This window comes from Drosophila tropicalis, unplaced genomic scaffold (genome assembly GCF_018151085.1).
Source record: "Drosophila tropicalis isolate 14030-0801.00 unplaced genomic scaffold, ASM1815108v1 contig_158, whole genome shotgun sequence".
Taxonomy (NCBI): domain Eukaryota; kingdom Metazoa; phylum Arthropoda; class Insecta; order Diptera; family Drosophilidae; genus Drosophila; species Drosophila tropicalis.
The window spans coordinates 7,695,575-7,715,552 of NW_027172602.1; the positions used below are offsets into that span (position 1 = coordinate 7,695,575).

A 19,978-nucleotide genomic window follows, 5' to 3' on the forward strand; every position below is an offset into this window, starting at 1 on the left:
GTCATTGCTGACGTCACAACAGTCGTTGATATTGCGATATCTTCTGTCTACCTACATATTTCTTGATAATAATATCTTTAAATTTGAAATTTTATGCTAAATAATAGAGGAAGCTTTTTTTTCTATTTTTTATTCGTATTTATTATGATTTTTTCTTTCTTATACTATTGTTAGGTAGTTACGGCTCAACCCTCACTCAATCACACACACACACACAGTGACATGACACTTGCTGAGGCGTTTTTAAGCTTTCCCCTTTAAAAATCAAAAGCGTGAGTGGCTCGGCTCTCTCCTACTCTACCCTACTCCCTCTCTCTCTCGCACTCTTAATCTCTCGTTGCTTTGATCGTGTTAGTTTCTCGTTGACATGGTCGTTGCTTCAGCAGGCTTCTCATTTACAAATATCGGGAGGGGGTTGAGTGTTAAGTGTTGAGTGTCTAGCTACGCTCATGCATGTGTATACATATGTGTGTGTGTGTGTATTAGTAAAGAACAACTAGCCAAGTTAGAACAAGATGACTTGAACAAAATTTGCTCACCTACAGTTATGGAGGAGATAGAATAGAAAAAAAAAACAAAAAAGTAGAAAATTCGAATTGAACTGCGCTGGCTGCATCAGTCGCAGTCGAGCAGCTGATGAGTGGTGTAGTCTTAATTCCCACCCACGGCACGTAGCAGAAGCAGTTCCAATATCAGCAGCAAGCAGATTTTCTGAAATTTAGCATAAGTTGCATATAAAAAAAAAAAAAAAAAGATTTACATACATATATTTACATACATTTGTGTGTAGTATATTTATTATTTATTAACAACAAAGCGGAGAAAAAAAAAAAAATATTGCTTGTTGCTGTTAAAATTTTCTGCATAATTTGATCCAACGTGTTTTTTTTTTGCACCTCTAATCGATTTTAATCGGTTTTTTTACCCGCTTGTTAATTTTTTTGTTGTTTAACGGTTCAATGTCATGATTTGACAATTTTTGGCCTTGAATATTCAACCATTTCAATATTGTTTAAATAAAATATACTACCTATATAAAGTGTATAAATAATCAAGCAAAAAGACAAATCAAAAAACATTCAAAATGAGGTAAGTACAATAATTTTTATGTATGTGTGTGTTTCAATAGAGCTTTAACGGTAAAAATGCTTAGTCAATAGAGCGGTGGGAAGCCAAAGTTCATATTGAAATTAAAAACCCATAAATAAATAAAAAAAAAAAATAAATGTAAATATGTATAGCGACCCTAGGGAATGCAAAATTTCAATCGAAAAAAAAAACATGAAATTTTTTTAATCATCTCACACACAAGTTCTCTTATCAATGATGAAAGAAAACTAATAATATTCTTGTTTGTATGTTTCGACTACTTGTTTCCTCCACTTGTCTTTGGCTTGTCTTTGGCTTGTCTTTTGGACTCTCTCTACACTTTAGTTAATTTCCTTTTATCATCAACTTGTCGAAAGTCGATAATTAAAAGCGTGCCTATACAATAGAAATCGAATTCTAAATAGAATTTTCTATAGAAAAACAGAAATATTTACACAAAAATGTACATATGTATATGTATATCCAACACACATGCATACATATGTACATACATATATACATAGGCTAGAGTAATTTTAGTGATATTTCGCCAAATGTATACCCTGCAAAAACAAATAATAGTTGAAAATAATGTCTATAGAGAAAGAATCGTAAAGATTAAATTTAGAAAAGTATCTAAGCAGCGTCAGATTACCCATATATGTATATAACTGAATTAGATTCTTAGAGGCCCCACGACTTTTAGAGCCTTGTAGAAACATTTTTGATCACTCAAAAGTTGTAAATTGATACAAATTTACAGATTTCAATGCCGATTTAAAGAATTTGGCATTAAAATCTCAAAAAACTAAATTTATATCAAATTTCATGGATGATATTTTTTAAAAATATCGGTATGAAATTATATAATTTTTTCATATATTCAAATGTTGTTTGAATTTGTCTAACAATTGACGAAAATATAGTCGAAAAACTAAACAAATCAAACAAATTGAACAAAAAATGTACAAAATTAAATATCTCTGTTAATATGTTAATTTTTTACCAATATTTTACATTAAAAAAATTGTTTTTTGAATGTGAATTGAAACCCCGATTTTTGTACTTTGGTTTTCTTCCTCACAATGACTTAATCCAGCACTGTAAATAAGTTGTAAATATTAAAGTCTTAGTGACTATTTCATTAAATATTTAATAATCTTAACAAATTGATATTTACATCATAAATTTATAATAGAATATCTCAACCTAAAACGTTTACAATGGATAGAGAATGTTCTGTAATGAGAATTTAATATTTTTATAGAGTATTTAACTAGTTAATGCAACGCTTTGCTTGCACAATTTAAAGCTATAATTGTTGTTGTTATTGTTATTATAGAGAGGTTTACATATGTACAGAGTTTAAAAATAATCATACATTTGATACCTGGTAGATTTATGTATATACTATATGTGCATACCTTTCCTATTTTTATGGATATATTATTCTCAAAACCGATAAGATTAAGATATTGTGGGTTAAAAATGCCTCTGAAAGAGGCAAACTCCATTCATTTTTTTGCTATACCCACCGGTAATTCCAAATGTTTATTACTAATTAATTACTCTACTCGTGAATTTTGTAAAACAATCTCACTCACACTCACACAAACACACACACACACACATGCCAGCTGTTTTAATATAATATATGTACATTTTGCTAGATAATAAAACATACTGTGATATATGTACTTAGTCGCGCCTTATTTGTAATTACTACTAGAGAGTAATTCCTCTTTCAAATGACGTCACGTAGTCTATCTATCTATCTTGATGTGGTGTATTCTCGATTGTTTTTTTGTCATTTTAGTGTGCTTTTTTCGGGGCACTGAGTTTATCTTTATGAAGCCTTAAATAACAAGTGCAATTAACGTCAATATCTTAATACATACCCAAAGACTTTATGTATTTACTTCAATTGATATCTTCTGGTGTTGACTTTTTATTTTCCTTTCTTCGCACTTTGGCTTAAAGCTGTTTTTCTTGTCGGTTTCTGTTTCTCTTTATTTATTTACTGTCTATTATTAATTCTATACTATTTGTTGTGGTAGCTTGCTAATTGATTTCAAGTATTAAGTACTTCTGAGTAATTAATATTAATCAAAAATTTGAATGGAATTTCGAGATGTTGATGAGTTCACATTGAGAATTTTCCGTTTAATTAATTTTCAGATTTAGATCAGGGGAAATCCCCCCGTCCCCCAGTTTTATTAATAACCCCAGATTGAGCAAAATTTTATTAAGCTTTCGATTCAATTTCAATTTACACCGAATTGAAAACGTTTTCTTGTGAAATCAACTGAATGATCATGCTTTAACATAGTGTCAAGTCACACTTGTCAAATTGCTCAGTCATGTCAGAAATATATATATCTATAATGGGTTAAACCGCACAAAATGTTCATTCAGCAATTCTTAAGGGAAAACCAAAAACACTTTGGTTACAAAAAAAAAAAACCTAATATAATCATAAATTCACAGTCCATGTGACTAAAATGAAATATCAAAAAATATATGTACATATGTGTATATAGGATTGGCTAAAGGTTAAATCATGATAATCCTTTGGTACATTTCGTTTATTTGAAACAATTCAAATTTTATTTGCCTCTAGTTCTAAAGTCTACCGAAAAAAAAGAAAGAAATATATGTATATAGCCATCATTAAAATTTCAACACGATAATCCACTTTTGGGGTTCTTATAACAGGTATATCTAATGGGTTTTATAATAGCCAAGTTTACAGCACGTGATAGTGGCTATGGGCTGCAACATTGTTGCCATAAATTGCACTTGAGATACTCTCCACGGATAGATCTTAGTTTTTCCTTTGATCCGCTTTATCAGAGCCAAGAAAATTAAAAAAGGTTGACGCACAACATTTTTTTTTTTTTTTTGCTTTCGGGTCGGCATATTATTAAAGAGACCTCCATATAAATTGCTAATCGTAAAGATATAAACAAAGAAACATAAATTCCGCAAAAATACTCATATGTACATATATATATTAGTATTCGATATCGTAAAGCCTATGGCCCTTCATTCATAAATGTCATTATATATAGGTATTATATTGTATATTGATGGATTAGCAGTTAACAAAAAAACTAACACGACAAGAACATGTGTCATATACCTAACTAGCTAGGTAACTAACTAACTAACTACCTACTTACCTACATATTATCAAGCGACAATGATCGGGCAGAAATTGAAACGAAACAAAAAAGTAGCACTGGTCTCTTAATCTGCAGACGTGAACGATACGTATGTACATATAGGCATATATATAGACGATGTACGTAAACCATATCTCCATATCAATTCAATCATCACGTATCACCACGAGGACGCGCTTAATGCAATGAAACTGCAAAAAAAAAAAGAAATATATATACATGTATGTACATACTAACCGACTAACCGAAACAACTAATTGTTACTTGAATTGAGAATGAGTGGTGCCCCCCTTAAGTAAATGAAACAAAATCGGCGTTAATTATAGAAAATTGCTTGTTAATAGCGTCTTGGAAATTTTTTATGGCTAGACCAAAATATGATAATAAATATGTACATATATATGGGACTAACTAACCAACTAACTAAATTATTTATGATCGGTGCGCCAATCATCATAAACTACTTAACAAAATATACATACAGATAACATTTTTCGGTCTAGTAGTACCCCCCTGAAATTCCTGTCAGAATCAATCTAGTAGACGTGTACCAATACCCAACAATGGCCCAGACAGTTGTTAGCAATACGTTAAGTCATCCGCTTAATGTTATCTAGTCTATTGGCTTTCATAAATTATAAAAGGCTTTTCCCCCAAAAATCCATGTAAAAGTCTCAAGTCATCGATATATCATTGATTTCAAAGCAATAAAAGTTTGAATTTTGTTAGAATTTGCTATTTAACTCAATTTCGTTACGGTTATGAGAAAAAAAGTAAGCATTGTAAGAAATCCAAAAGGTTAGTTAACTTTAAAAATAAAAGAGAATTCAAATGTAAACGGTTACCGTTTCCGTTTATGGAATTTTATTACGGTTATTGCCAAAACTAAAACAAATTCAGTTAAAATGCAAGTAAATGTTCGTTGAATTTCATTTCGTTCAAGAATTACAAGTATCTAAAATAATTTTGTTAAACGATTACCGTTTCGATTTACAAAGCAAAAATCAGTTTCATTACGATTTTATTAAGAGAACCCAAGTAAAAGGTGACCATTTCCATTATGAGCTCTGTCCATGAAATATATTTCAGTCTAGTTAACATAGTAAGAAACATTTTCACAAAAAAACGACACACAAAAGGGTATACACATATTCTTCTAGGCTGCGCTCCTCGAATGAAGATGACGCAGCGAGTTCCCTGGACTTTAAGATAACGCCGTGTCGATTGAAATCAGAGTTGTAGATTTTTTTTTTGTTTTGTGGTTTGGTTTTGTTTATGTTATAAGTTTATATGTACTTATGCATGTTTGTGTGTTAATCAGGTGCTAGGAATCGGAGATCTTTTAAGAGGGGTAGCCGATACGAAGAGCACCAATTGAAATACCAGCCACTTGAGACTAATGAACTTTCTTTTCTCTCTCTCTATTCGTATCGTATGGTAGATTCGTGTGGAATAAGAAGTGCTTTATATGGCTATTGCTTATAGCCCTAATGGTCACCGGATTGACACTAGGCCTTGTCTTTGGGCTAAGGACACGGGATACCCAGCGTCTATTAAGCGGAGCCGTTGTATCCAATGGCATCGGATGTGCGGATGTTGGCGGTGAGATGTTAACCGATGGCGGATCAGCTGTGGATGCTGCCATTGCCACTCTGCTCTGCGAGGGACTTTTGCTGCCTCATTCAATGGGCATCGGTGGTGGATTTGTGGCCACAATTTATACGCGTAGCACCAGAAAAATTGAAACGGTCATTGCCCGCGAATCGGCGCCGGCTGCCTCCACCAAGGATATGTTTGTGGGCCAAACGGAAATCACTGGAGCTTTGGCGGGTGCTGTGCCCGGTGAAATTCTTGGCTATTGGGAAATGCATCGTAAATACGGTCGTTTGCCGTGGAAGAATCTTTTCCAGCCGGCCATCAAATTGGCTCGTGAGGGCCATATAGTGTCGCAATATCTGGCCGCAGCCATTCAATCGAAAATAAGCTACATTCAGAATGAACCGTCGCTCTCCGATATGTTCCTCAATGAGAAGGGCGAACCCTATGTGCAAGGTGACTACATGAAACGACTAACTCTGGCTGATACCCTCGAACGGATAGCTGAGAATGGTGCAGCCGAGATCTATGATGGGGGCGAGACGGGCAAAATGTTCGTTGAGGACATTCAAAAGCTGGGTGGCATCATAACCCAGGAGGATCTCAAGAATTACAAGTGAGTCAGATTTGAGGCAATTTTGAGGTGTTTTACATTTACCTTTCCATCCATAGAGTACGTTGGGAGAGTGATGGTCATATAAGTGCAAATGTCACTGGCGGTTATACTCTGTATAGCACTCCGCTGCCCTCCAGTGGTCCCCTGCTTGCCTTCATACTCAATGTGATGAGCGATCTGTACACGAATAATGAACCCATCTATTGGCAACGAGTAATCGAGACCTTCAAGCATGCCTACGGTCAGCGTACGAACTTGGGTGACTATGAGATGGACCCAGATAGTGGTGCCATCATACAGGAGGAGCTCGAGAAGCTGCTCAGCAGTGACTTTGTGAAAGAGGTTCAAGGCCTTATCAAAGATGACGCCACATCGCAGGATTATAAGTATTACGGAGCCAATTTCACAGTCGAAGAGGATCATGGTACTGCCCATATGAATGTTTTGGCTAACAATGGTGATGCCATCTCCATAACTAGCACCATTAATAACTAGTAAGCTGCACTAGCAGAGGGAGGATTCAAAGACAATTATTGATTAATTAATTCATGTTTACAGTTTTGGCTCGAAAGTGGCTTCCAGTCGAACTGGAATCATATTGAATGATGAAATGGATGACTTTTCCACACCCGGTGTTATCAATAGCTTTGGTGTACCAGCTTCTCCAGCTAATTATATCTTCCCAGGCAAACGGCCCATGTCATCGATGAGTCCCTGCGTTTTAGTTGATCAAAATGGAGATGTTCGTCTCTTGGTTGGTGCTGCTGGCGGCACCAAAATCACAACAAGTGTGGCATCTGTAAGCAATCTGTCTTTAAATATGTCTAGTTGAAAATTGATTTCAAATATTTTGACGATTTGCCTTCATCAGGTCATTATGAAGTATCTCATACGCGGCGAGAGCATGGATCATGCGGTCAACGATGGTCGATTGCATCATCAGCTGGTGCCCATGGAAGTGGAGTATGAAGCAGAAGTGGCTAGTAACATTGTGGACTATCTGAGACAGGTTAATCATACAATGTATGAGTTGCCTGTGGGCTCGGGTTTTGCTGCTGTGACCGCAATCGGTGCCCTATCTGATCTGGAACCATATTTTGATCGCCGCCGTGTAGGCAGCACTCTGACCATAGGTCAGCGTAACAAAATGCAGCATTAGAGAGACAGGCGAACGTCAGTCATGCAACATGGTTTTCATGTTTATATATTTTTTTCATTTGTTTCCGAAATCTTTTTATTTATTGAACTCTAGATATTAAGTTTTGTTTATTCAATTTATTGTTTTTTTCTTTTTAATTGTATATAGATAGATTATCATACCAAATGAGAATGTGTGATTTTTGTTTATATTTTATTGAATTGTTCAACATGTATTTGTTTATAAATGTACATTTAATTTTATGTCGAATATAAAAAGTTTGGTTTTAAATCTAGCGCGCATTGGTGCGACTCACGACTCATTTTGAGTTAATGTAAACTAACAGACATGCAAACAGATAATGTTAAATAACATTGAGCAAAATGTTAGTTAACAGTCGTTGTCCACACCCATTACCAGGCTGGGTATACACCGTTTAATTGATGTTTGTCAATATTTTAAGTTTAATTTGTTATTGAAATGGTGTAAAAGGATTTAGTTTCAATATTTTAAGTAGCTTTGGAAAACTATAGAGCTAATTTTCTTAGTTATAGGGACTTTTATTTCACTGGGCCGGTTGGCAAATACCAAGTTGCAGAATTTGCGTATTCGATCATTTTGCTTATGCCGCTGCTGGAGACAACAGACAGTTAACATTATATTATCAACGGGGCAAAGAAGGCGAAATACCAAAATGAAATCTTATTGATTTTCTTGTTTGTGCAAACAAAAAGGAACAACAAAAAGAAACCACTGTGCACCGTTGCCATCTCGTTGACAATCTCAATCTGGTTAAATATGTTGTGTGTTGCTGCTGCTGCTCCATTGGCGTCAACAGTTAAGAAAGTGGACGCAGTGCTGGCCATTGCCTGGTAGGTCGGTCAGTGGCGGCGGCGACGGCAGCGTCAGCATCGGCGACGGTAGCAGCAGCAGCAGCGACGGCTGGTCCAGCGGAGTTAACAATTGAAATTGATAACCGCAAAACGATCCTGATCCTGGCCCCCTCCCTGGATTATTTAATTGCAATCAACATTCTATCCACCACCCCCACCCACTGACCGTGTGTGTGTGTGTGTAAGTGTGTGGCAGCAACAGTTTACACAGCGGGCGGCACAATATGGGCACCATATCGTCGGTGTTGCAATGGTCGTGCACCAAATGCAATACAATCAATCCAACCGAATCTCTCAAGTGCTACAATTGTGGAACAGTGCGTAAAGTGTTTCCCAGTCCTACCGCAACATTGTCACAGGCACAACAACCAGGCAATAATACCAGCATTATGCGAACGCGTCCGAATCCAATAGCAACAACGCCGCCAGCTGATAAGGAAATCTTGCTCAATGATAAGAGCAAAATTGTTACCAGGTAAGAATTCGAAGTAGAGGTGCCAGCCAGGTGCAGGATTATGACAAACAGGGCGACAAGGAGGGGCAAGGCTAAAATTCTTTTAAACAACAAATGTCAAGTTTGTGTGTGTGTGTGTAAGTGTGTGTATATACTTATAAGCATGTGTGCGTGTGTGGGTGTGCATGTATACATAGCGCAAGTGAAACAACAGCAACAAAAACATAAAAATTGGGGAAAATCGATTTGAATAAAAGAATGAAAAAAAAACCAACGACGACAAGGGCAACACAAAAAAAATAACAAAGGAAATTACAAAGCAGCAGAAAAAAATATTTTGTTTACCTTTTTATTGATTTATTATTTTAAAATATATTTACCAAAGTGTCTGTGAGTCCATGTGCCCATGTGTTTGTGTGTATTGGTGTGTGTGTGTGTGTAAAGGAAGAAAATCTAGGCAAACCTTCTAAAGACTTTTACCAAACGCATGTCCTGCTGATGGGGCAGGAATTAGTTACGTGGAGTTGTGCATATATAATCAGTTGTCTATATCCTTTGTCTCTTTATCCCAACTGCTAACCCAACTACCTATGTATGCACATATGTACATATATTCGAATGACGCAGACACGTTTACAAGACACTGCTACGAGGCTGCTTGAAGCGTCCACAAAGGAATAGCCAAAATCTGCCCGCCAATTGTGTGGATTGCGAGGATACGCGTAAATATATTAAGAATTCCATTGAATTGTATCGACATTTCTCAAATCCGGCCTTAAATCGTCGATGGATATGCCATCATTGTGAAACGGATAACAATTCAGTGACCTGGCATTGCGTTATCTGCGATACGGTTAGCTATTTGGCCCCCATCTATAAGGATGGCCAATTGAAGGGTTCATCAGATGGTGGTGGTAGTGCTTCAGATACATCAACAGAGTTGCCCCAACAACAACAGCAGCAGCAGCTAAAGCAAGATCCACAGCAGGAGCAACATCAGGAACAGCAGCAACAACAACAACAGCAACTAATTCAAGAGGATCAACGCTATCATCATTATAACCATAAGGCAGGGACAGGAGCAGGAGGAGGCAGCAAACAGCAGGCGCTGCTACGTTCATCCAATGGCCATTTTCGTCGCACACAAAGCCTAAGCACGGCCATTGATAAGACAACATCATCTGGACGTAGTTGTCACATATGCTATGTGAACAATCAGAGTAAAGACATATTCAATTTACCCAAGCCAACGCATCAGCAGCTTTTAGGTAAGTTGAATATGGATTGTATATGATTCATTTCAGTGTTATTTGTAATTCCTTTATTGTTTTTTCCTCATAGATATAGCCACTTCAACAACAACAAATACAACAACAACACCGCCAGCAACAACAATTGTTGCAGCAGCGGCTGCTGCTGCCTGCAGTCAGTCACGCTTTGCCATAGCGAATGATACATTTTGTCGACGCAAACAGAATAATAATAATAAAAATCACAATAAAGTGGTTCGAGAAAGTTGTACCAAAAAGAAATATAATTTTACTATAACCACACTATCCAGATCTAAGCAGGCGGAACATCAGCAACAGCAGCAGCAGCAGCGGCAAGGAAAACCTCAACAGCAACAGCAGCAACATCTCCAACATCAGCAACAACAACAGCAGCAGCAACAACAATTAATGCTAAAACCCAAACTTAAAACACAACAATCTAAAGAACTGTTGACAACGGCTTTAGTTCAGCAGCAACAACAACAACAACAACCGCAGCAGCAACCGCAACAACAACAACAATTTACTATACCTAGAAATGGTGTCTTTATAGCCGTCAATGAGTGGTCAGAGCCGGCAATTAAACGTGATACAACAACAAATATAACAATGGCGCACAATATGCAACATAATCTACAACTCCAGCAACAACAACAACAACATCATCATCATAATCATCAACAACAACAGCAGCAGCAACATCATCATCAGCAGCAGCAACAACAACAACAACATCATTATCAACAACAACCACATCATCATCATCATCATCACCACAACAACAATAATAATAATAATAATAATATTAATAATAATAATAGTCATAATAATAAGAACAACAATTGCGGTAAACAGCAGCAACCGCAGCAAGAGCAACAGCAACAACAACTGTATGAAAATGAATGTGTAATGCTTGCCCATCAGCAACAACAACAACAACAACAGCAGCAGCAGCAACAACAACAACAAATGCCCATACCCATCTATGCCCAAGTAAACAAACATCATAAATTAAAAAAGAAACAAATCAGCCAGGATATGGTAACGGCTCCGGTCAACAATAACGATAGTAGTGGCACTGGCTCCAGTTCTGGCATTGGCATTGGCATTGGAGGCGGTGGCAGCATTGATCTAACCGATAATAGTGAAATAATGCCAGGCGATGCCGACGAGGCCAGCGAAACGGAAACCTCAACAATTGCTTTGGCCAGTTGCAGCAGTGTCGATTTACATGTGGAAGAGCATTCCATTTATGCCAAGGTCTGGAAGGGACCACGCAAAACGACTGAATCGAAAATGTAAAAGAATCAAAACCTAGCTTGCTTAAATCAAAAATTATATACCCTTGCCAGAGTTTGTTTACCCAAGAAGAATACCAATTTGTTATCTTGTCTAAATCCGACAAGCAATTCTCTCTCTCAATTGATCAATCAAATGTTTCTTCTTGGTATCAATAGCTATAATAACTTTTAGCAAGGGTATACGCTCATAAATTGTTGTTTTATTTAATTATGTCTTCTTATCTGTTGAATTTTGTTTTTGGGTTTTTATGCCGCTTGACTCATGGCTTTATCATTTGCCTTCTAGAATACCCCCAATATTTTTTCTTATCGCTCTCTGGTTCTCAATTTTTCTTTTGTGTTTGTGTTATTATTTTTTTTGCCAATTTGCTATTAGAAAGACAAACAAAATGTATAATTAACCGATCTTTGTTTCTTATTATTATTTAATTTGAATTGGATTTATGCTTATTTGCTTACGATTTCTTGTTCTATCTGCAGCACACACGAACCGGGCAACAGTAGCAGCAACAATAGCAGTCGACTGGTTGCTGCAACATCATCTTCCTCTGCAGCAGCAGCAGCAGCAGCTTGTTTGGGTCCAGCACAACGCAACGACAATAAAGCTTTATTGCTGATCGGCGGCATTGGCGGCAATAGCAGCGGCAGTAATAGCAGCAGCAACAACAGCAGCAGCAGCAATAGTAGCCGCAAAATGTGGACATGCATCAAATGTTCCTATGCCTATAATCGTCTCTGGTCCCAGACCTGTGAGATGTGTGACGCTAAGCAAGAGCAGCAGCAGGCCGCAGCAGGTGAGGCAATAAGAACATACATACATACATCACAAATGATTATCAATAAGGTCGGTGGGGTGGGCTAGTTCCCAGTGAGTCATCCAAGCAGTTTAGATAGTGAGAGTGAAATAGATTTCTCATCCAATTCTGTTCCAAGTCATTGTTATGAAAATTTAGAAAAGAAAAACAGAGTTTAAATTTAAATTCGAGCTCAATTCGTTATCTATCGAGGGTTTATCGGATATATTATCTTCCGATATCATCAATTATGGAAGTAACTAGAGGTAACTGTAAAACTTCCAAGAATTACAAGAACTTTTTTTAATGAAAGATACAATAACAAATCCAATAAATGGACACAAAATGCATTATAGAACCATATATTTATATCGGTATGGAGTGATGCAGAAAATGCAATTCCAATTGGTTTCAATGTATTCTTCATCTTCTTCCTTTCAGAGACCCCACGCGATGAGCCCTGGACATGCAAGAAATGCACACTGGTCAACTATTCATCGGCCATGGCCTGCATTGTGTGTGGCGGCTCAAAGCTCAAGAGCATCTCCTCCATTGAGGACATGACATTGCGAAAGGGTGAATTCTGGACATGCAGCCAATGCACGCTTAAGAATTCACTTCATTCGGGATTGTGCAGTGCCTGCAAATCAATACGATTATTGCCAGTAGAATCGGCAATGTCTGTGGCTCCTGCAGTAGCGGCGACGGTGCCATCTGTACGCGAACGACCTGATGGACAATCCCATGAAGAACCGCATGTGGGTAGCTCAGGTAACGCTGTCGGAGGTGGCGGTGGGGGGTGGAGGTGTAGTAGGAGGAGGAAGCGAAGCCAAGACACCAACTATGCTTCAGTTGCCCGCAGCTCCAGTTCATCGTGGCTCACGCAGTCCATCTCCAAGAGCCATAGGTGGCGGTGGTGGTGGTGCAAGTGGACCGGCTGGCGGAGTAGTCCAACAGCAACAGCATTCACAACAACCTCAGCATCAGCACCAGCCACTCCAACAGCGTAGCTCTTCGGGAGCCATTCCCAAACGCCATAGCACTGGTGGCTCTATAGTGCCACGTAACATTTCCATAGCTTCCGGTTTGGCAGCTACCTCCTCCTATAATATACAAGGATCGGCACCATCGGCCGGCTCTGCCTCTGTGGTTAGTTCATCCTCAACGTCGTCTTCAATTAAGAAATGGCAATGCCCCGCTTGCACCTATGAGAACTGTGCCGCCTCGGTGGTCTGTGACATCTGCTCCAGTCCAAGGGGATTGGTTAATGCCGTATTATCAGATGCATTGGCAAGGAAATCAATACGAGTTGCTCTAACCGGTCCAGATATTAGGCAGGAGAGCAAACTGATGGAGAATCTAAGGCAGCTGGAGGAAACAGAGGCACTGACCAAGTGGCAGAATATCATACAGTATTGCCGGGATAACAACGAGTTGTTTGTCGACGATTCATTTCCCCCAGCACCAAAGAGTCTGTACTATAATCCGGTGAGCAGTGCCGCCGAAGGCAATCCGGTTGTTCAGTGGCGACGTCCGCATGAAATTAACTGCGACGGTGGGGGCATATCCACCATGGGCTGTCTTCCGGACGCCACTGCCCTCGGATATATGCCAAGGTGTGTTGGGCAATTGCTGGCTACTCAGTGCCCTGGCCGTGCTGGCGGAGCGTGAGGATCTCGTCAAGGAGGTGCTGGTCACGAAGGAGATATGCCCGCAGGGTGCCTATCAAGTGCGGCTCTGTAAGGATGGCAAATGGACCACAGTGCTTGTGGATGATTTACTGCCCTGCGATAAGCGTGGCCATCTGGTGTACTCGCAGGCCAAGCGAAAGCAACTATGGGTACCTTTGATTGAGAAGGCAGTCGCCAAAATCCATGGATGCTATGAGGCACTCGTTTCGGGCCGGGCCATTGAGGGCCTGGCGACATTGACTGGAGCCCCCTGCGAGAGTATACCGCTGCAGGCCAGCTCTTTGCCAATGCCCAGCGAGGATGAGCTCGATAAGGATCTCATTTGGGCACAATTGCTCAGTTCGCGCTGTGTGCGCTTCCTTATGGGCGCCAGTTGCGGTGGTGGCAACATGAAGGTGGACGAGGAGGAGTACCAGCATAAGGGATTACGGCCGCGCCACGCCTACTCGGTGCTGGATGTGAAGGATATTCAGGGACATCGATTGCTGAAATTGCGCAATCCATGGGGTCACTATTCATGGCGCGGTGACTGGTCCGATGACTCGGAGCTTTGGACAGATGATCTGCGGGATGCCCTCATGCCACATGGCGCCTCTGAGGGTGTTTTCTGGATCTCGTTCGAGGATGTGCTCAATTACTTCGATTGCATTGACATTTGTAAGGTACGCTCCGGTTGGAATGAGGTCCGCCTGCAGGGTACCCTTCAGCCATTGTGCTCAATTTCGTGTGTACTGCTCACAGTCCTGGAGCCAACAGAGGCAGAGTTCACACTCTTTCAGGAGGGTCAGCGCAATTCGGAGAAATCCCAGCGCTCCCAATTAGATCTTTGTGTTGTGATATTTCGCACTCGTTCGCCGGCGGCACCTGAAATTGGACGTCTGGTGGAGCATAGCAAGCGACAGGTAAGATACATCTAACACACCTTTTTATCTTCCACTCTAACGCTCTCTCTCTCTCTCTGTTCTTTTCTAGGTTCGTGGTTTTGTGGGCTGTCACAAGATGCTAGAGCGGGACATTTATCTGCTGGTCTGTTTGGCCTTTAATCATTGGCATACGGGCATTGAGGATCCGCATCAGTATCCACAATGTATACTGGCTATACACAGCTCCAAGCGACTTCTTGTGGAACAGATAACCCCATCGCCTCATCTACTAGCCGATGCCATCATCAGTTTGACTTTGACCAAAGGTCAAAGACATGAAGGTCGCGAAGGCATGACTGCCTACTATTTGACCAAGGTAAAACAATGTAACCTATCCATTTATCGATCTATTAATCACCATCTCTTTTTTTGGACCCCTTAAATGCAGGGTTGGGCTGGCTTAGTGGTCATGGTTGAGAATCGGCATGAGAACAAATGGATACATGTCAAATGTGATTGTCAGGAAAGCTACAATGTGGTATCTACGCGGGGCGAGCTCAAGACTGTGGACTCAGTGCCGCCTCTGCAGCGGTGAGTGTCCAGTTCTCCTACCAAGGTCACTTTTTTTACATCTCTGTTCTTCAATAGGCAAGTCATCATTGTACTCACTCAACTGGAGGGCAGCGGGGGATTCAGCATTGCCCATCGGCTAACGCACAGACTTGCAAATTCACGAGGTCTCCACGATTGGGGACCACCCGGGGCCACCCATTGTCCACCTATTGAGAATGTTCATGGTCTCCATGCTCCACGTCTGATTACGTAGACTACAGTTCAGGGGTCAGCTAGGGGTCAGAATTAGTTAAAAGAAAAGTTATTCCTTTTGATGTTTGTTCTCTTCGTATTTGTGTACTTATATCCATATCCTTGATTGCCATTTCGAATTGTTTTTCCTTTTTCTTTTATTTATTAAATATTCTAGTCGATGTTTTGTGAAACGTCATACGTCATTATAAAGTGTATTTTGACAGAAATCGGATATAAATATATATATACATACTGTATACTATATGGCATAGTTGTCAGGTCCGCTAAGGGCCTGCCTGGCCAATGCATAGAAACACGTGAATGACATAGGGAGTGACTGACTCTTGGGCATAATAGGTCAGAGACATAGCCCAGGGAGCGAGCGAGCATATGATAAGTGAATCAGAATGAGAATGGCCCAAAGAAAAATAATAATAATAATAAAAAAAACACACACACACAATTTTATTTCAACGAAACAAAAACAAAAAAATTCGAATTATTATATATAGATATGTATTGTGAATTTAAGTATATCAAATATAAATATGTGTATTGTTTTAAAAATAAATACTACAAAGTTATTAAAAAGCCGAACCGCTCAAAATCCTAAAATTTTTTACAATTTCAAATTTATAACAGTTCCTATAAAAATAATCTATTCTTGTTTGTTACGTGGAGCCACTGTGAAACTGTCAATCGATAGGCCGAACCAAATAAAATGCGTATTTACCAACACTGGCTCGATACTGCACGTGTAGAACTCCGATTTAAAATAATTTTTTAATAATTAAAAAAAGGAAAACAAAGTGCAAAACAAAAGTGTCACATATGCAGAGGCAGAAACCAAAGCGTCCTGGTCCTGGTGCTGGTCTTAGAAAGCCAAACGGCGTAAAGGGACCGGCTGGCAAGGACAAAATCAACAAACATAAAAAACGTCCCAACAATCCCAAAAATGAGGAGCATTCCAAATCCAAATTGGCAGCCACTGAATTAGAGATTCAGCAACTGCAGGCCAAATACGAGGAGATAAATGCCGATGAAATCAAAATATTTAAGCAATTCCCGCTGTCGCAAAAGACACAAAAAGCTTTAGCCGAATTCAAATTCACGAATCCCACGCCAGTGCAGCGGGAGAGTATTGGTCCCGCTTTGCTGGGCAAAGATGTGCTTGGAGCTGCTGTCACAGGCAGTGGTAAAACCTTGGCCTTTCTCATACCAGTAAGCTTCTACTATACCTATTAAACCAATTTTCAACGTAATAATTGCTTGTTTCTGCAGGTGTTGGAGCATTTGTTTATAAACAAATGGTCACGTTCGGATGGCGTTGGAGCAATCATTATATCGCCCACACGTGAGTTAGCCTATCAAATATTCGAGACACTGAAGAAGGTGGGAAAGCATCATGATTTCTCCGCTGGCTTGATAATTGGCGGCAAGAATTTGAAATTTGAGCGTACTCGCATGGATCAGTGCAATATCTTGATATGCACTCCAGGACGCCTGCTGCAGCATATGGATGAGAATCCCCTCTTCAATACCAGCAGCATGGAAGTGCTTGTACTGGACGAAGCCGATCGTTGCCTAGATATGGGTTTCCAAAAGACTCTAAACTCAATCATTGAGAATTTTCCACCCGATCGTCAGACATTGTTATTCTCGGCCACACAGACGAATACGGTGCAGGATCTGGCTAGGCTTAATCTCAAAGATCCAGTCTATGTTGGCTATGGCAAAGGGGTAGATACTCCAACTGTCACCTCATCATCATCCTTATCCGCCACCGAATCGCGGGCCATTTTAAAAGTGCCCGAATTGCTGCAACAGAGCTATGTTGTCCTCAAACTGGAGGATAAACTCACCATGTTGTGGTCGTTCATTAAGAATCATTTGAAGCAGAAAATCATTGTCTTTGTCTCCAGCTGCAAACAAGCCAAATATTTGTATGAGATTTTTTGCAAACTGCGTCCTGGTGTCGGTCTACTGGCTCTCTACGGTACTCTTCATCAGGATCGTCGAATTGCCATCTATGAGGATTTTCTGCGCAAGAGTCATGTGGTAATGTTTGCCACCGATGTAGCATCACGTGGTTTGGATTTTCCTTCTGTGAATTGGGTCGTACAGCTAGATTGCCCCGAGGACGTGTCCCAGTACATACATCGAGCTGGACGCTCGGCTAGAAATAAATCACGTGGCGAATGCCTTTTGGTGTTGACGCCCAGCGAGGAAGAATACATGATTGGAGCACTCAAGGAGCAACTTAATCTTGATATACATTGTGTACAAATTGATCCCAAGAAACTATTCTCGCCACGTGTTAAAATCGAAGCATTCTTGGCTCAATTCCCAGAGCTAAGAGCAACGGCGCAGCGTGCCTATTTGGCCTATCTAAAGTCTGTGTTCCTGATGCGCAATAAACGATTGTTCAATGTGTTTACCCTAGACCTAGATGCATATGCTCAGTCCTTGGGTCTGGCGGTAACGCCTCGAGTTCCTTTCCTTGAGAAATTCCTGTGGCGTCAAAAGCAACTTCAGAAATCAAAGAATACCGAAGACGAAGTTCCAGAATTAGATGAGAAACAGGTTCTGCCAAAATTAAGCAAATCCCAGGCATTTGCAGCTTCTGAGGATGATGATGACGATGATGATGACTTTATCAAGCTTAAGCGTCGGGATCATGAAGTGGAAGGCGGTCCCGTTGACTTGGCTGAGATTGATATTAAGAAAGAGAACGACGACGACGATGCTGATGCTACTGAAGAGGAGGATGGGGGAACTGACAAGTTGCTTGTGGTGCCCAAACGTGAAAAGCTAGTCACCAAGGCTGCCCTGGCCAAGAAGGCTCTGAAAAAGAATCTTCAGGTCAACTCTAAACTGAAATTCGATGACGAGGGCGAAACAGTGGCTAATGTTCGCAATCAAATGAAGTCCTTGGTTGCCAAAAACCAGAAAAACCAAGACAAACACAAAGACGATGATGGTGGCATTAGCTTGGTGCTGTCCAAAAACCTAATGGCTGAGGAGGATCAATACGATAAACAGCGTTTCCGTGAATTAGTCAAGAAGCGACATAAAATCCAACGTGAAAAGTTGCGTAAGAAGGCTGAGCGACAGCAGGCCGAGGACGAGGAGGAGGATGAGGACGAAGCACAAACAGCTGAAGCAGAGGGAGACGATGGTGATAGTGATGATGATCATTCAGTGGATTTATCCTGGCTACCTGATCCCGACAAAATCTATAGCAAAAAGCCAACAACAAGTGAGCCAAACAATCAGCGGCATGAAAAAGTTTCCGAATCCGAATCATCAAGTGACGACGACGAGGATGAGGATGACCAAGATGAACCTGTCCATAAAAAGTCCAAGCTAACACACAAAATGAACTTATTGGACACGGAGGCGATTGCTGCCAATCTATTGGGCAGCTGAGATGGCATTTGACGACCATTTCATTAGATCACTTAACAAATTTTGTAATGTTTAATGTTTAATTTAATTCTAATTAATTAAATTTCAAATTCATTTGCAAATCATTTTCTTTTGACTTGTAACCGCCCTTGGAAAAACAAAAACAACCATCGAAATGCTTCACAAATATTTGGAAAATGCCCACAAATTTATTTATTTCTATTTCTTGTTTTTTTTTTTTTTTTTTTTTTCATTTTTCATCATATCATTACTCCATATCAGTTTTGCCCGTTTTGTGTCTATTGTGTATAGCTTTTCTTCTTCCCACCCAGACAACGCCCAGACAATTATTTCTTTTCACTTTCACTAATTGTTTGAATGAAATTAGTTACTAACTTGTTCGATGATCAAGTGGAAGGAATTTGCCATCGAAATTAAAAGGCAATCTGTCTTGCTGTCAAGGGTTTGGTGGTGGTGGTGGTGGTCGGGATAAGGACCAGGATAGTTTTGTGAGAGGGTGTGTGTGTGTGTGTGGGAGGGTGGAGGGGGGCGTGGCATAAAATTTGCTTTTAAAAATATCATTACACATCACGTCAATTACAGTTTTAATTTTGTTTGTTTTTTTTTGTTTCTTTGTTGTTTTTTTTTTTCATTTTTGAGACATATTTTTTAGCGTATATAAATAAATGCATACACATATATACGTTAATATATAGACGGTATATATATGTACGTCTGTACGTGTACAAATAATGCAATAGACACACATCTATACAAATTATACTATATAATGGTTAATTGTTGTTGCTTTTTATCCTTCTTGCCATCTTTCCATCATTATCTCGCTCTCTCTCTCATTCTTTCTCTATCCT

At 39.6% G+C, this 19,978-nt stretch overlaps 3 protein-coding genes across 3 annotated transcripts; all 3 read left to right on the forward strand.

Moving 5' to 3' along the window:
* The first annotated feature begins 607 nt into the window (after window positions 1-607).
* Ggt-1 (gamma-glutamyl transpeptidase) lies at window positions 608-7,915 on the forward strand. The gene is made up of 5 exons (XM_068303441.1): window positions 608-1,089; window positions 5,716-6,486; window positions 6,543-6,980; window positions 7,045-7,285; window positions 7,358-7,915. The coding sequence occupies exons 1-5, from the start codon at window positions 1,085-1,087 to the stop codon at window positions 7,643-7,645; spliced, it is 1,743 nt and encodes a 580-aa protein (XP_068159542.1). The 5' UTR covers window positions 608-1,084; the 3' UTR covers window positions 7,646-7,915.
* A 156-nt stretch (window positions 7,916-8,071) lies between these two features.
* Window positions 8,072-16,295, forward strand: sol (small optic lobes). The gene is given in 10 exon segments (XM_068300991.1): window positions 8,072-8,992; window positions 9,599-10,239; window positions 10,313-11,540; window positions 12,024-12,337; window positions 12,779-13,200; window positions 13,202-13,894; window positions 13,896-14,930; window positions 15,001-15,267; window positions 15,340-15,482; window positions 15,540-16,295. Coding segments are annotated over 10 exon segments (5,172 nt in total). The 5' UTR covers window positions 8,072-8,741; the 3' UTR covers window positions 15,718-16,295.
* A 123-nt stretch (window positions 16,296-16,418) lies between these two features.
* On the forward strand, window positions 16,419-19,228 carry LOC137585072 (probable ATP-dependent RNA helicase DDX10). Its single transcript, XM_068300729.1, has 2 exons — window positions 16,419-16,919; window positions 16,980-19,228. The coding sequence occupies exons 1-2, from the start codon at window positions 16,530-16,532 to the stop codon at window positions 19,125-19,127; spliced, it is 2,538 nt and encodes an 845-aa protein (XP_068156830.1). The 5' UTR covers window positions 16,419-16,529; the 3' UTR covers window positions 19,128-19,228.
* The last annotated feature ends 750 nt before the right edge of the window (window positions 19,229-19,978 follow it).